Source organism: Trichosurus vulpecula, chromosome 1 (genome assembly GCF_011100635.1).
Source record: "Trichosurus vulpecula isolate mTriVul1 chromosome 1, mTriVul1.pri, whole genome shotgun sequence".
Taxonomy (NCBI): Eukaryota; Metazoa; Chordata; class Mammalia; order Diprotodontia; family Phalangeridae; genus Trichosurus; species Trichosurus vulpecula.
The window spans coordinates 425522535-425538698 of NC_050573.1; the positions used below are offsets into that span (position 1 = coordinate 425522535).

A 16164-nucleotide genomic window follows, 5' to 3' on the forward strand; every position below is an offset into this window, starting at 1 on the left:
GCTCAATTTTCCCTTAAGTGTTTATGTTAAACAACTTATTAGGAGAAAAATAAAGAGTCCCTGAATCAGGAAACATTTAAGACACGTACAACTAATCTATTTGAAAATTACATCTACCTACTGCATTTTCAAAACATAAGCTGTAGCCACATAAATCCCCCCCTTTAATATTTCAGTGAGTTCTAATAAGTACAGCTACAGTGAAATTAATCATTATAAAGAGCCTAAGTCAACCAGAGAAATAACTGCATTTTTATGGGCACAAAAACCTAGACACACTTGAATTATACTCCCCCCCCAAAAAAATCATTTACAAGCTTTAAGAAGATTAGAGTCCCTAAATTAATCAGTTTCTTTCATAATATTTCAACAAAACAAACATTTATTAACTGCTTCCTATGGGCAAGACACTGTGCAAGGTACTCTGAATGCTTCAGTTATGCATAAACAAGGTTTTGTCTTTTATTTTTTTAACATTTTTTCACTTTGAGGGCCACTTTAGCCAAAGTGACATAAGTCAGTCAGTCAACAAGCATTTATTAAGCTGTGCTAGGGACACAAAGAAAGGTTGAAAACATGGTCCTTGCCCCCAGGAGCTCCCATTATAGTATGGTAGATAACATGCAAATATCCATGATAGACACAGCCTAAAGGGAAGGATAAAAGGACTAACAGTTGAACAAATAGGGAAAGGCCTGAAGAAGGCTGAACTTAAGATGAGACTTGAAGAAAGCCAAGGGAGTTAGTAGGCAGAGGTGTGGAAGGAAAACATCCCAACTAGGGGGTATATACATAGATATAGATATACATATAGATATACATATAGATATACATATACATATACATATACATATACATATACATATACATATACATATACATATACATATACATATACATAGCCAGAACAAAGCTGAGAGATACAGAATGACTTGTGAGTGAGTGGAATGCTGAAATAGTGAAGCCACCTCAGTATGGTATTGAACAGAATACTGAAATAGTGAAGCCCCACCCCCTTCAGCAAGGGAAAAGACCTTGCCTCTCCTATCATCCACTTCCCCACCCCCAGCTGCACCCCTCCTGTATTTTTGGAAACTGCTCTGCTGAGAAAGCAGACATAAGAAATTACATCAGCAGACAGACACCTGCAAGGTCCTGTTTTATCTAACTACTACCTACTCCCTTCTTGCTGGATACTAGCCCTTGGTCTCACACCTGCTTCTTTTTGTTCTTTGTTCTCTGTTGCTGGGAAAAGATTCCGCGATTAGAATGTGAGCTCCAAACCCAGCCGATAGGAAGAGGAGCCAGTGGAGGGGGGGGGGGGGGGGGGGCTGACAACTCTGCATTAGGATCTATATAACTTGCTTTGAGCTGTATGCCCCCCACACACACACACACGTACACGTGACGGTATCATCTTGGGCCATGCCGAGGTGTGTTCTTTCTCACGAGAAAGTAATAAATTCCTTTTTGCCTTTTTTTCAAGAATGGTCGCTGTCTATCTTTAATGTGAGTAGTGGTCTCTGACCCACACATGAGGAACAGGAAACAAATGCTTAGGTAGCTGGATCAGAGTAAAGTCTAAGTCTAGTGTGGCTACACTGGCCTGAAATTCCTGCTACTACCCAAGAGGCTGAGGCTAGTGGATCTCTTGAGCTCCAGATTCTGAGCTACCATAGACTAAACCAACCCAGTGTCAAGGTAAGTATCCCATTGGAGAGGAGGTGGGGAGAGAGGGATTCGGCGGACTAAAGAGGAGCAGACCTGCTCAGGTCTGCTAAGGAGGTCAAAAATCCTGGCAAATTATTAGTGGGATGGGCCCCGAGAGCAGCCCCTGAAATTCTAGCTGGGACGAGATTGAAAGACACAACTCCCAAAAAAATAAATAAATAAAAATGGACCTGGAAACACGGGTAATTCAGATCAAGGCGATGTTCTTTTACCTCAGCACCTTAGTTATCCAGATAGTTGCAAATGATGGCTTATATGACAAGCTGTATAAGACATAATCTAGGATCTAAAAAAAAGAGATGAGTGAGTCTTGCAGTGAGAGTGAAAGACAATAGAGGAACAGCTTGAGCACAGATAGCTAAATCAGTATATCAAAAGAAAAAGAAGGCTTTAAGCACTTAAGGCCTGGTTCTCTGATTTACAGAAGGATATGTGGGAGAATGGGCAGCTAGGTGTGAAGTGGATAGAGTGCTGGGCCAGGCATCAGGAAGACTCCTCTTCCTGAGTTCAAATCTGACCTCAGACACTAACTAGCTGTGTGACCCTAGGTAAGTCACTTAACCCTGTTTGCCTCATTTTCCTCATCTGTAAAATGAGCTGGAGAAAGAAATGGCAAAGATACATGGAGTCCTGGCCTATATGTTCCCATTTCTTTATCATTTTTCCACAGATGTTGTCTCACTCTTTTTTATTCTTGTGGTTGTTTAGTCATTTTCAATTATGTCCAACTCTTCTTAACCCCAATTAAGGTTTTCTTGGCAAAGATACTGGAATGGTTTGCCATTTCCTTCTCCCCAGCTAGTGAAAAAACTGAGGCAAGCAGGGTTAAGTGACTTGCCAGGGTGACACAGCTGGTGAGTATCTGAGGCCAGATTTGAACTCAGGAAGATGAGTCTTCCTGCTCTAGCCCCAGCACTCCAACCACTGTGCCACCTAGCCACCTCTTTCGTTCCTACAATATAGCTCAGAACTTAGCCTAGTGTCCCTAGTAGATTATCAACAGATAATTATTGAGGGAATTAAAGAATTCAACAAATGAAGGATTTTTAAAATGTTGTTTCAGTTCTGATAAGAGTTTTGATCTACCTAAGATAAGGAAGATATCACAACGCAAATGTTCCAGATGCCATAGTTTGGGAGAACCCCAGTGTTTCCTTATGCTCAGGGACCTCAGAATTTCTGAGCTTCCCTTCATCCACTGCTGTCAATGAGAGGGTGGTGTAGAGAGAAGGTACATACCCAGAAGTCAGCTAAAACCATGAGCTCTAACACTAGGATGACCAAAACATCTGAGAGTGAACAGAAAAGCTGCAGAGGGAGGTAAGACCCCATAACTGTTTGCATGCTGACACTCTACCCTCAACGCTTCTTAACAGAACCAACAATTAGGAGCAATACTCAAAAGGTCATTAAACTTACAAAACTCTTGTCCCACTATCAGGCATAAAGCCCAAAGAGATCAAAGAGGGAAACAATCCATATATGTACAAAAATGTACATTTGTACAAAAAAAAAGTGCTGCTGCAACATTTTTATTGTAGCAAAGAACTAGGGAACAGCCAAACAAATTACGGTATATGAATGTGATGGAATATCATGCCATAAGAAATGACAAAAGGGATGGATTCAGGAAAATCTGGGAAGACGTGTATGAACTGTTGAAGAGTAAAGGGAGTAGAAATAGAACAATTTATACAATGACTACAACATTATAAAGAAAAACAGCTTTGAGACAGTTAAGACCCTTTGACCCAGTAATACCATTACTAGATGTATATTCCAAGGGGATCAAATAAAAAGGAAAAGATTTATACATATGAAAATATCTATAGCAGCTCTTTTTATGGTGGCAAAAAATTGGAAATTGAGGGGATGCTCATCAACTGGAGAATGGCTGAACAAGTTGTGATATATGATTGTGATTGTTGTGTTTGTCCTTCATTCAAAGAAGAGGACCATGACATCAAGGAAATTATGACGTGACTTGCAGTTGACTTTGATTTGAGTGAGGGAGGACTGTGCAAGGTCACCAGCCTCACTTTCTCCTCCAGAGCCATCTGGGTCCAGTGGCCTGATATTCACCAGGATGACTGGAGATGGCCCAGGATGCATAGGGAGACCCTGGCCCTTTCAGGCTAAGGTCAATTGTGATACTTACTGTAAGAAATGACAAACAAGATGCTTTAAGAAAAACCTGGGAAGACATATATGAACTGATGCAAAGTGAAATGAGAACAGGGAGGTCATTGTGCACAGTCACAGCAATGTTGTAATGATGATCAACTTTGAATGACTTAACTATTCTCAGCAACACAATGATCCGAGACAATCCCAAAGGACTTATGATGAAAAAATGCTATCCATGTCTAGAGAGAGAAGTGATGGAGTCTGAATGTAGATTAAAGCATACATTTTTTACTTTATTATTCTTGGGCTTTTGGTCTTCATCTCCTTTTGCAATATGGATAATATTTAAATATTTTCCATGATTGTATATTATATATAATCTATATCAAATCTCTTTCTTTCTCAAGGAAGGGGATGGGGGGAAGGGAGGGAAGGATAGAATATGGAATTCAAAATTTTAAAACAAATGCTAAAAAATTTTGTTTACATATAATTAAAGAAAAAAATAAAATTTAAAAACTTTAATTTTAAAGAAAAAGAAAAATTTTAAGAACTGATCTACTCAATGACCAACCACAGCTCCAGAGGGCCATGGATGGGGCATGTTTCCCACCACTTGAAAGAGAGGTTACAGATAAAGCATAGCAGGAGTCATGGTTTTCCAGAGATGGTCAATGTGTGGCTCTGCTGCATGTGACTATGCTAACTTAGTGCAGGGGAAGTTTTGTTTTGGTTTGTTTGGAAGAGGGATGTATGTGCAGAGAACTGAAGGAAGGAGAGCAAGTTATAGATTAAACAAAAAAAAGGAGGAGGTTTCAGTGAAGCATTTTGGAAAATACACAGAACAGGAGGAGGAGATTCAGTGGGACTAATGGGGCGAATTTAATACATACTTTGCAAAATAAAGCTGTATTAATGAGACATTGTTTCATATATAATGTTCCCTTTCTGTTCTTTGTATATGGAAAATGTCCATGCTGTTTGTGTTTGTCAAGTTTAGAATAACAGGGGGGTAGAGCCAAGATGGCGGCTGGAAAGCAGGGACTTGCATGAGCTCCCTGTCAAGTTCCTCCAAAAACCTATAAAAATGGTTCTGAACAAATTCTAGAACTTCAGAACCCACAAAATAGCAGAGGGAAGCAGGGCTGCAGCCCAGGACAGCCTGGACGGTCACTGGGTGAGGTCTATCCTGCACAGAACTGGCAGCAGAGGGGAGGGGAGCCCAGCGTGGGCAGTGGCAGGACCAGACAGGACAAACCAGACAGGGAGCTGGGAGGAACAGGCCCTAGCACCCTGAATCAGTGAGCTATGGCAGTTACCAGACTTCTCAACCCACAAACACAAAAGACAATAGAGAAGGTTGGTGGGAAAAGCTGCAGGGAATGAAAGGAGTTCCTGGTTCAGCCACTGCCCCGGGACAGCAGAGGTGGTACAGCTATAGAACTATAGCTGCAGTTGCTTCTGGCCCCACGCTCACCTGGTGGGAGGAATTAAGTGGCAAATCAGAGCAGGACTGCAGAGCCTGCTTAACATCTGAGTCCATTCTGGGTTGGCAGTTCTTGGGGAAGGAGGAGTGCTGGTGTGGCAGAGCTGGCAGTGTAGAAATAGCTCTAAAAACAACAGCGCATCCGCTCAAGCATGGAACAAAGTACTCTTTACAAGCAGTCATACCCTGACGAAAAACTCAAGGGTCAAATAAGTTGGCTGGGAACATGGCAAGGCAGCAAAAATGGACTCAGATTGAGTCTCAGACTTTGGAATCTTTCTTGGATGACAAAGAAGACCAAAACATACAGCCAGAAGAAATCAACAAAGTCAAAGAGCCTACATCAAAAGCCTCCAAGAAAAACATGAACTGGTCTCAGGCCATGGAAGAGCTCAAAAAGGATTTGGAAAAGCAAGTTAGAGAAGTAGAGGAAAAATTGGGAAGAGAAATGAGAATGATGCCAGAAAACCATGAAAAACAAGTCAATACTTACTAAAGGAGACCCCCCAAAAAAATATGGAAAAATATACTGAAGAAAACAACACCTTAAAAAATAGACTAAGTCAAATGGCAAAAGAGCTCCAAAAAGCCAATGAGGAGAAGGATGCCTTGAAAGGCAGAATTAGCCAAATGGAAAAGGAGGTCCAAAAGACCACTGAAGAAAATACTACCTTAAAAATTAGATTGGAGCAAGTGGAAGCTAGTGACTTTAGGAGAAAACAAGATGTTATAAAACAGAACCAAAGGAATGAAAAAATGGAAGACAATGTGAAATATCTCATTGGAAAAAACACTGACTTGGAAAATAGATCCAGGAGAGATAATTTAAAAATTATTGGACTACCTGAAAGCCAGGATCAAAAAAAGAGCCTAGATATCATCTTTCAAGAAATTATCAAGGAGAACTGCCCTGATATTCTAGAGCCAGAGGGTAAAACAGAAACTGAAAGAATCCACTGATCACCTCCTCAAATAGATCCCAAAAAGAAATCTCCTAGGAATATTGTTGCCAAATTCCAGAGCTCCCGTATCAAGGAGAAAATACTGCAAGCAGCCAGAAAGAAACAATTTGAGTATTGTGGAAATACAATCAGAATAATACAAGATCTAGCAGCTTCTACATTAAGGGATCAAAGGGCTTGGAATACGATATTCCAGAGGTCAATGGAGCTAGGATTAAAACCAAGAATCACCTACCCAGCAAAAATGAGTATCATGCTCAAAGGCAAAATATGGATTTTCAATAAAATAGAGGACTTTCAAGCTTTTTCAGTGAAAAGACCAGAGCAGAATAGAAAATGTGACTTTCAAACGCAAGAATCCAGAGAAGCATGAAAAGGTAAACAAGAAAAAGAAATTGCAAGGGACTTACTAAAGTTGAACTGTCTTGTTTACATTCCTACATGGAAACATGATGTGTATGATTCATGAGACCTCAGTATTAGGGTAGCTGAAGGGAATATGCATATGTGTGTGTGTGTGTGTGTGTATACACACACACATACATACATACATATATATATATATATATATATATATATATATATATATATATATATATATATATATATATATATATATATACAGAGGGTACAGGGTGAGTTGAATATGAAGGGATGATATCTTAAAAAATAAAATCAAATTAAGGGATGAGAGAGGAATATATTGAGAGAGGGAGAAAGGGAGAGATAGAATGGGGTAAATTATCTCACATAAAAGTGGCAAAAAAAAAAGCAGTTCTGTAGGAAGGGAAGAGGGGGGAGGTGAGGGGGAATGAGTGAATCTTGCTGTCATCGGATTTAACCTGAGGAGGGAATACCATATACACTCAATTGGATATCTTACCCCACAGGAAAGAAGGAGGAAGAAGATAAAAATTGGGGGATGATAGAAGGGAGCGGGGAGGGTGGGTGGGAAGGGAAGAGGGGAGAGAATTTGGAACTCAAAGTTTTAAAAACAGATGTTCAAAAACAAAAAAAAAAGTTTTTGCATGCAACTAGGAAATAAGATACACAGGAATGGGGTGTAGAAATTTATCTTGCCCTACAAGAAAGGAAGGGAAAAGGGGATGGGAGGGGAGTGGGATGACAGACGGGACGGCTGACTGGGGAACGGGCAACCAGAATATATGCCATCTTGGAGTGGGCGGGAGGGTAGAAATGGGGAGAAAATTCGTAATTCAAACTCTTGTGAAAATCAATGCCGAAAACTAATTATATTAAATAAATTAAATAAATATATTTATTAAAAAAAGTTTAGAATAACAAAAATAAAATAATTTTTTGAAAAATACTATTTTGACCCCACCAAAGACCACTTCAAACATATATTGAGATCTCTTTCAAAGGAAGAAACAAAACATGCAAGCCTGCAATGAAAAATAACAGTGTTAGCTTCTCTTAGGTTTTATACAAGCCACATGTGGGGCAAAAATACAGAGTCCGATTGACATTTTTTACTCCTTTAGCCCAGGCCTATTCTAAACCTCTTTACTAGACCTTCCTTTTCTCCAGGTCTCAATTTCCTCTTCTAAAAGCTAGATACCCTAATTAGCTTCCTTTCTACTTCGTGCCCAACTAAAACCAACTAGCAGGCTGCTAGGTGGAAGAATGGATAGAGTACCAGGCCTAGCGTCAGGAAGAACTGACTTCAAATCCAGCTTCAGACACTTACTAGCTGTGTGATATTGGACAAGTCACTTAACCCTCTTTGCCTCAGTTTCCTCATCTGTAATATGAGCTGGAGAAGGAAATGGCAAACCATTCCAGTATTTTTGCCAAGAAAACCCCAAATTTGGTCACGGAGAATGGGACCAACTGAAAAACAGCTGAACAACAAACAAGAAACCTCTGTTTAAAGACCTGCAATAAGCAGGAACCCCTCTAATCTCCTGAAGCACCCCATCTCCACTTTGGGATAGCTCTGATCGTTAGGAATTACTTTCTTTCTTACTTTTTACCCCTTAACACCTTCCATCCAGTGCTCTGGTTCTGCCCTTTGGTGCCAAAAATAGATCCGATCCCTATTCCATGAAATAGCCTCTACTTGAAGGCACCTATCACGTCTCTCTAAGACTTCTATTTTCCAAATTTAACCATCCACATTTTCTTCAAGTGATCCTGACATGTCAAGAACTTGAACTGATTCTGATATGGAAAGAACAGCATCCTGAGTTTCTTTTTCTGGACCCTCTCTGGCCCAGAAGTGAACATTTCCCTAACCCTAGCTAAGCAGCACTGAACCTGGCATCAAGGAGACCTGAGTTCAAATCCAGCCTCAGACAAGTACTAGCTGAATAACCTCAGGCAAGTCACTTACCATGCCTGCCTCAGTTGGATCAATTATAAAGTGGAGATAATAATAACATGTATCTCTCAGAGTTGTTGTGAGGGTCAAGTAAGAAGATAATTGTAATGCACTTAACATAGTCCCTGGTATATAGTAAGCACTTAATAAGTGCTCACTCCCTTCCTTCCTTGGATGACATTGATTTAAAATAAAACAGCAAAGAGTAGGACCATGTGCATACCACTCTTCTAGTGTAAGGAGGTAGACAGCTCAGTGGCTCGGGGTCACACAGCTAGTAAGGAAGGGTCTGAGGACATATTTGAACTCAGGTCTTCCTGATTTCAGGCCTAGCATTCTATCCACTGCACCATGTAGCTGTCCTAAATCTCAGTTGTTCTTCAGACCAGGCCTATATTGTTGCTGTTCAGTCCTGTCTGACTCTTTGTGGAGTTTTCTTGGCAGAGATACTGGAGTAGTTGTCATTCGCCCTTCTTGAACTCATTTTTACAGAGGAGGAAACTGAGGAAAACACAGTTAAAGTGACTTGCCCAGGGTCACACAGCTAGCAAGTATCAGAGGCCACATTTGAATTCAGGTCTTCCTGACTCCAGGTCCAGCACTCTATCCGCTGAGGTAAAAGCAACTTAACCCCTGTCTGCCTCAGCTTCTTAATCTATAAAGTGGGGACAATCATTGCACTTCCTCCCAAGGTTCTGGTGAGGATAAAGTTTGCGAGCTAACATTTTTAAAGTGCTTTGCAAACCTCAAAGAGCTACACAAATGTCTAGCCCACTATCTATCCAATCCATTAAACATTTATTAAGCACCTACTATATTCCAGGCACTCTGCTAAACACTTGGGAAACAAGAAAAAATAATCCCTGTCCTCAAGGAGCTTACAATCTAAAGGGGGAGACAAAAGGAAACAGAAAATGAAGGGGGGGGTGGGGTTTACAAGATGGTTTACAAGAAACCAAGGGATATCTAGTTCTCTAGAGTTGAAACCAGGAGGAGCAGCAGATGCAAGGTGGAGTGAGCTGAGAATCCAGCTGTCCCCTTTTCCACAAGAATAGCTTAGGTGCAATAACCTTTTTACCCCAATTTTATATCCAAGTAAAATCTGACTTGTATGTATCTCACTTGGGTTTCCCAGAGAAAAGGCTGAAAAGGTACCGATCAGATCTCTCCGAGCTCAAGGGACACGGGGGCTGCTTTTGAGGATGTTGACGGGGTGTCTCTTTGCCCCAGGAACAAAGGCAGGGGTGTACCAAGGAAAATCTAAGCCATCACCACAGGAAACGAAGCAAAGAGGAGCAACCCAGCCTAAGTCAATATGAAGCAATGTGCGATTGGAACAGAAAACCGTTTTGCCACAGCCATTCAGAAAGGTGCACACCCAGCCCCAGTGAATGATAAACAGGCTGAATGCGGAACCAAACCCAATCAGGTTGTCTCCCTTAGATGAGACTCTCTGACCGTCAGGTCCGTTTAGCTTAAAAAAAAAAAAGTTGCAAAACCAGATCACAAGATCTCAGGATTTAAACCCCATTGGATCTGGAGATGCCTTTAAAAAAAAATCTCAGGTAGTCTTTACATTTTTTTTTTTAAAGGGAAAGGTGGAATGGAGGAAATTAAGGGTCTGGGGCCCGTACTCCTTTTCTTTTACCGAGAAAGCTAACTAACGATCATGCGGCCGTGCACCAAATCTTATCATTCTCTCCTCAAACATCAATAAAAACCAGGTACCAGTGACAGCCCAGCCTCCAGCCCAAATAAGGCCGGCGGAATGCAGATTTCAGAGAATATTATTAACCACAGACAGGCCGTGTGCCCACGAGAGAGCTCTTTCCCGGAGGAGCCCAACCACACGCAGCCCCCACGAGCCCAAGGACCTGGGAGGCTCGAGCTTGCAGGATGCGCTGGGAGTCCGGGCTGTGAGGTGGGCATCTGCGTTGTAGGGACCAGGAGAAGGGGGCAGTGATGGCCGCCGCCCCCCGCGAGCTTACCAGCTTCGTCGCGCGGTAGGGCCCAGGTCCAATTATGCGGTGCTCCATGCTCCCCGGCCCCCTCCAGCCGCGCCCGGCTGCGCCCCCGGGCACGGGCGGGGGACGTTTCCCGGGGAGATTCCTAGCCAGGATCAGAAGGGGCAATGGGAACAGTTTGAATCGCGAGCCTGGAAGGACTCTGTGCTCTGATTGGGCGCCGTGGGAGGGCACGTGACGAGAGCCTTACGTCACAAAGACAACGCGGAACCCCGGGAATTGGAATCTGGGGTTAGCCACGCACCAAAAAAAAAAAAATGCAAGTCCAAGTCCTCCCTCTGCTTGCTTCTGAGGCTTCTAGCGCTTGCTCTCTCTTGCTCCTCGGACCCTCCCGGGGACAATGTCAGCTCCCTTCCTAGCCCTAATAAACTGAACTGCAGGCACATACATTTCGACAAAGAAGAGGACTCCTCTCCCCGCCCTTTCTGCCCCACAACCCCGAACTGACAGGCAGAGCTCGCTGTCCAGCTCCAGTGGAGCTGATACTTAGAGGGGAGGGGAGGAACAGAGAAAACGGGGTGACCTGAAGAGAAGCAGTCTAGATTTGGGGCTGGAAGGGGCCTTCGAGGTCTCCTAGTCCGAGTCTCGTCAACAAGCATGCATTAAGAGTCTGCTCTGTGCCAGGAACTGTTCTCAGTGTTCAAAGACAGTCCCTGTTCTCTAAGGGCTCACGGTCCAATGGAGGAGAACTTGCAAACGCCTGTGTGCAAACGATATGTTCAGGATGAATTGGAGATAATCAACAGAGGGAATGCACTAGCATTGAGAGGGATCAGGAAAGGCTTCTTACAGAAGGTGAGCTTTCACCTGGGACTAGACGGAAGCCTGGAGAAGGAGGGAGAGAATTCCAGGCATTGGAGAGTGCAAGAAAGGGATGACAACCAATGAAGATGGATAGAGTCTGGATAAAGGAGTCTTTTTCATGGAACAAGCCTAGTGTCAATGGGTGGAGATTGGAGAGGTGACTAGAAGGGTGTAAACTATAAACAAACTAGAAAGGTGGGTGGGGCAGGGGGTGAGGGCTGGGCAGATTATAAAGGCCCTTAAATGTCAAAACCAGGATTTCATATTTGACTCTGGAGATGATAGGAAGCCATTGGAGGTAATGAGTAGGAGGGTAAGGTGATCACCCTTGATTTGGCCCCATCAATTCTGTTGATGAGTAGAGAGGATTGACTGGAATGCGGAGGGACTTGAAGCAAGGAAACCTGCCAGAAAGTGTAGTAATTAATATTGTTGTGGTGATAAGAGTCTGCCCCAGCGTGTCTGAGAAGAGAAAACATTTGTATACAGAGTTGAAGAAATTGAACACAGATATTATTACAAGGTAATTGATGATAAAGTTAATAGTTAATTTGTAATTACACAGATAAGAAGTAGATAAGCATAGGATGGTACATGGCCACTATCTAAATGGATTTCTCCAGAGAACTGGAAAAACCCCAGCTTGGAAGTGAATGATCTTAATCTTTCTAAGACATTCTTACAGAATCACCAAATAATATTATTGAGTTGGAAGGTATCTCAAAGGCTTGGTCCAACCTGTAACTGGGAAGGAATCCCCATGAGCATACTCAACAAAGAGCTGTCCAGTCCCTTCTTAAGTAAGCCTCCAGTGGGAGAGTGGGAGGGGAAGCTACCTGGAGCTACCTCAAGAGGCAGCTTTTAGATGGCTCTGATTGTGAGGAAGTTCTTCCTGACATGAAGCCCAAATTTGCCAAGTTGCAGCTTTTACCCATTGCTCCTGCTTCTACCCTCTAGGGTCAAACAGAACCAATCTAATCTCTCATCTATGTGCTAACCCTTTGGACACTTGAACACAGTCTATCAAGTCTCACCTGAACCTTCTCCATGATTAACACCCCCAGCTCCTTCAACCCATTCTTATCTGACACAGACTTAAAGCCCTTTACCACCTTGGTTGCCCTCTGGATGGTCTCCAGTTTATCAAAGTCCTTCCTAAACTGCGGCACCAAAACCTGAAAACAATAATTCAAATTTGTTCTGATGAGGAGAGAATACACAGGAATTTTTACCATCTTATTCTTAGAAGGTCTGTTTCTCTCAATGCAACCCAAGATCTCAGTTTTTTGTTGGCTGCCAAATTTCTCTAGTGAGTCTTGTTGAACTTGAGGTCCACTAAAACACTCAGTTCCTTTTTAAGGCAAAATGCTGCCTAACCATCCTAACCTCCTTCTCCACCCTGTGCTTGGGCAATGGATATTTAGAACTTTATATCCATCCATACTGAATTTGATCTTATTAGATTTAGTGATGTTCTAGCCATCAAATTTTTGGGGGATCCTGACTGTTATGCAACATGTTAGCTCTCAGTCCCAACCTGTGCAATCAGCACATTTGATACGCAATGCGCAGTCTGTCAAAAGATCCTTCGGTGGGGCTGCTTTTTCCCTTAGGCTTGTTCCCATTTTTTCCACAGAATTCATTTTGCCAAATGCAGTTCCTTACACTCTAACTTGAGGAGCTGTCATTTCCCCCTAAAAACTTCACAACTAACTGTTGATTCTCCTTAAAGTGATTAAATTAAAAGGGCTGAATTACTGTTCTCTCTCTGTATTCCCCAAAATTCCTCCCCTTTGTTAAATGTAGACAGAGTTTATAACTCTCTGATCTTCCTGTTCTTAAACAAGTTTTATTTAACCCTGCCATCCCTTCAAGTTTCATCCTATATGTCTTCATTCCTTGCCTCCATTTCTTGGCCTTTCACTTATTCCTTAGCTCCTTATGATCTGGAATTAGACTCTACCAGTAGGTTCAAACTGATCTAAGATTTCCAAATATCTCTTATCTACTAAAGCCAATGGCCTTTTCTTCATCTTAATCTTTCTTTTATTCTGTGAAGCATTTAAAATGGTTTATCAGCCCCTCCTTCTGGATAATTCCTCTTACCTTAAAAGACATTGCTCCCTCCTATTTCTTTTTCAATCAACGCTTTCCTAAATTCATGGGAGTATTCACTCCCAAGACTCTGTCCTAGGTGCCTTACTTCCTATGCTTTCTTGGTGATCTCATCAGCTCCCTTGGATTCAACTACTTTCTCATATATAGATGACTCCCAAGTCTCTATATCCAGCCCTAATCTGCTGAACTCCAGTTCAGTATTGCCAACTGCCTGCTAGACATCTCCACCTGGATATGCCTCAATATATGCACCTCAGTATGTGCAATATGAAACATTAATTATCTAACCTCTTCACTAGCCCTTACTCCATTTCTATTGATGATACCACCATCCCCTTCCAGTCACCCAGATTCTCAGTCTCAAAAACATCTTTGACTCTTACCCCTTCTTCAACCCATATATTCAAATCAGTTGCCAATTCCTCTCAATTCTGCCTCCACAGAAGCTCTCATTTTCCTTCATTTCCCTGCCCTCTTCTCTCCATTTTACTCATATAGGTCATGTCTTATAGGTAGGTGGTATAGTAGAAAAAATTTTGATTTGGACTTAGGAAGACTTGAGTTCAAATCCTGTCTCAGGTGCTTACAAGTCTGGCAAGTCACTTAATCCCTCTCATCTTTAGATACCTCATCTGTAAAATGGGAATAGTAATAGCACCTATCTCATAGAGTTGCTGTTAGGATCAAATGAGTTTAACCTATGTAAAGTAATTTTCAAACGTTAAAATGCTATATAAAGGCTAGTTATTCTTATGCATAACACATAGTAGGCACTTAATCAATGTTTATTGACTAAATATTTGTTTCATCAGAACTCTTACAATAGCCTCCTAATTGATCTCTTTGTTCCTAGTCTTTCCTTCCTCCACAAAGTTGTCGAAGTAATCTTCCTGAGACACAAATCAGTCCATGTCACTCCCCTACTCAAGAAGTCTCCCTGTTACATTTGTGTGTGTGTGTGTGTGTGTGTGTGTGATAAAATGCAGACTTTTCAGCTTAGCATCAATCTGGCTCCGACCTACCTTTCCAAATTTGTTTCATTTTACTTCTCTTTTTTGGACTCTTTGTTCTGGCCGAACTGATTCACTAGCTAAACCTCAAATTAATTTGGCATTTTATCTCTTTGCTTTTGTACAGGTTGGCCCCCATTACAGAAATGTACTCTTTTTGAGAAGGATAAACAGAAAAAAGTAATATGGAGGGAAATATACAATCAACAATCATAACTGTGAATGTGAATGGGATGATTCACCCATAAAATAGAAGAAGAATGGGTTAGAAACCAGAATTCAAGATATGTTATTTACAAGAAACATGCTTGAAACAGAAAGATTTACACAGAGTTAAATTAAGTGTCTGGAGCAGAATCTATCAAGCCTCAGTTGAAGAAAAAAAATAGGTGTAGCAATCATGATCTCAGACAAAGCAAATGCAAAAAAAAATAGACCTAACTAAAAGAGTTAATCAGGGAAACAATATTTTTTCTAAATGGTAGCATGGATAATGAAGTAATAACAGTACTAAAATACATATGCACCAAATGCCATAGCATCCAATTTCTTAAAGGAAAAATTAAATGAATTATAGAAGAAAATAGTAAACCCATACTAGTAGAGGACTTCAACTTACTCCCTCTCAGACCTAGATAAACCTAAATGTAAAATAAATAAGCAAAAATTAAGGAGATAAATAGCATTTTAGAAATGTTAGATATGATAGACGTCTGGAGAAAATTTAATGGGGATAGAAAGAAACATACTTTTTTTCTCAGAGGGACATGGCACCATCACAAAAATTAACTGTGCATTAGGGCATTACAAACCTCATAAACAAATGCAGAAAAACAGAAATATTAAATGTACCCTTTTCAGATCATAATACAATAAAACTAGGCCTGATCCTTCTCAACATTGAGGACCTTAATTGGTAAGGGTTAGGGGCCATCCTTTCTCTCTCAAGGGAATTTCTGTTTCTCTAATCCTTGAATGATGTTGTACCATCAGATTAATGGTGGAAAATCATTCTGGAAAAACTATAGAGATACATCTATCCTTGAGTGGACCATAAGTCATTAGCCTACTACAGGCCTAAAGGATCTTGAACTAAAATGTAACCACTAAGCCTTATGAAATCCTTACACCAGTAAACATCGTTCCTCTTAAACATATACAATGACTTTCAATAGTGGGTCATCCAATAGAAAAAGCACTAACCTCGGAGTCAGGGGACCTATCTTCAAGTCCCACTTCTTCTGCCTATTGGTTGTGTGACACTGGGCAAATCATCCAAGCTTCCTGGGCCTCCATTTCCTCTTCTGTAAAAATGACATAACTAGAATAATTCATATTTAAGATCCTTTCTAACTCTAAAATCTATGATTACAATCAGAAACTTGGAGGAGGGGAATGAAGGGGAAAGAAATATCATAGATTAGTAATAACTGTCATTTAAGGACTGATTAAAACTTTTCCTAATGTAATATGTCACAATTGTAGGGGGAAATAAATCAAACCAACTTTTAAAAGATAACTCAAAGTCCTCTTTTAATGGTTAGTCTCACTTCTCCCT

General features: G+C 41.2%; 1 protein-coding gene across 1 annotated transcript in view; it reads right to left on the bottom strand.

The window, feature by feature from the left end:
• Positions 1-13596, bottom strand: part of DEPDC1B (DEP domain containing 1B) — a 99697-nt gene extending 86101 nt beyond the window's left edge. Inside the window, 3 exon segments of the mRNA XM_036746881.1 lie at positions 10743-10859; positions 12513-12653; positions 13585-13596. Of these exon segments, the coding sequence (XP_036602776.1) occupies positions 10743-10859; positions 12513-12653; positions 13585-13596 (270 nt within the window).
• Between the last annotated feature and the right edge of the window lie 2568 nt (positions 13597-16164).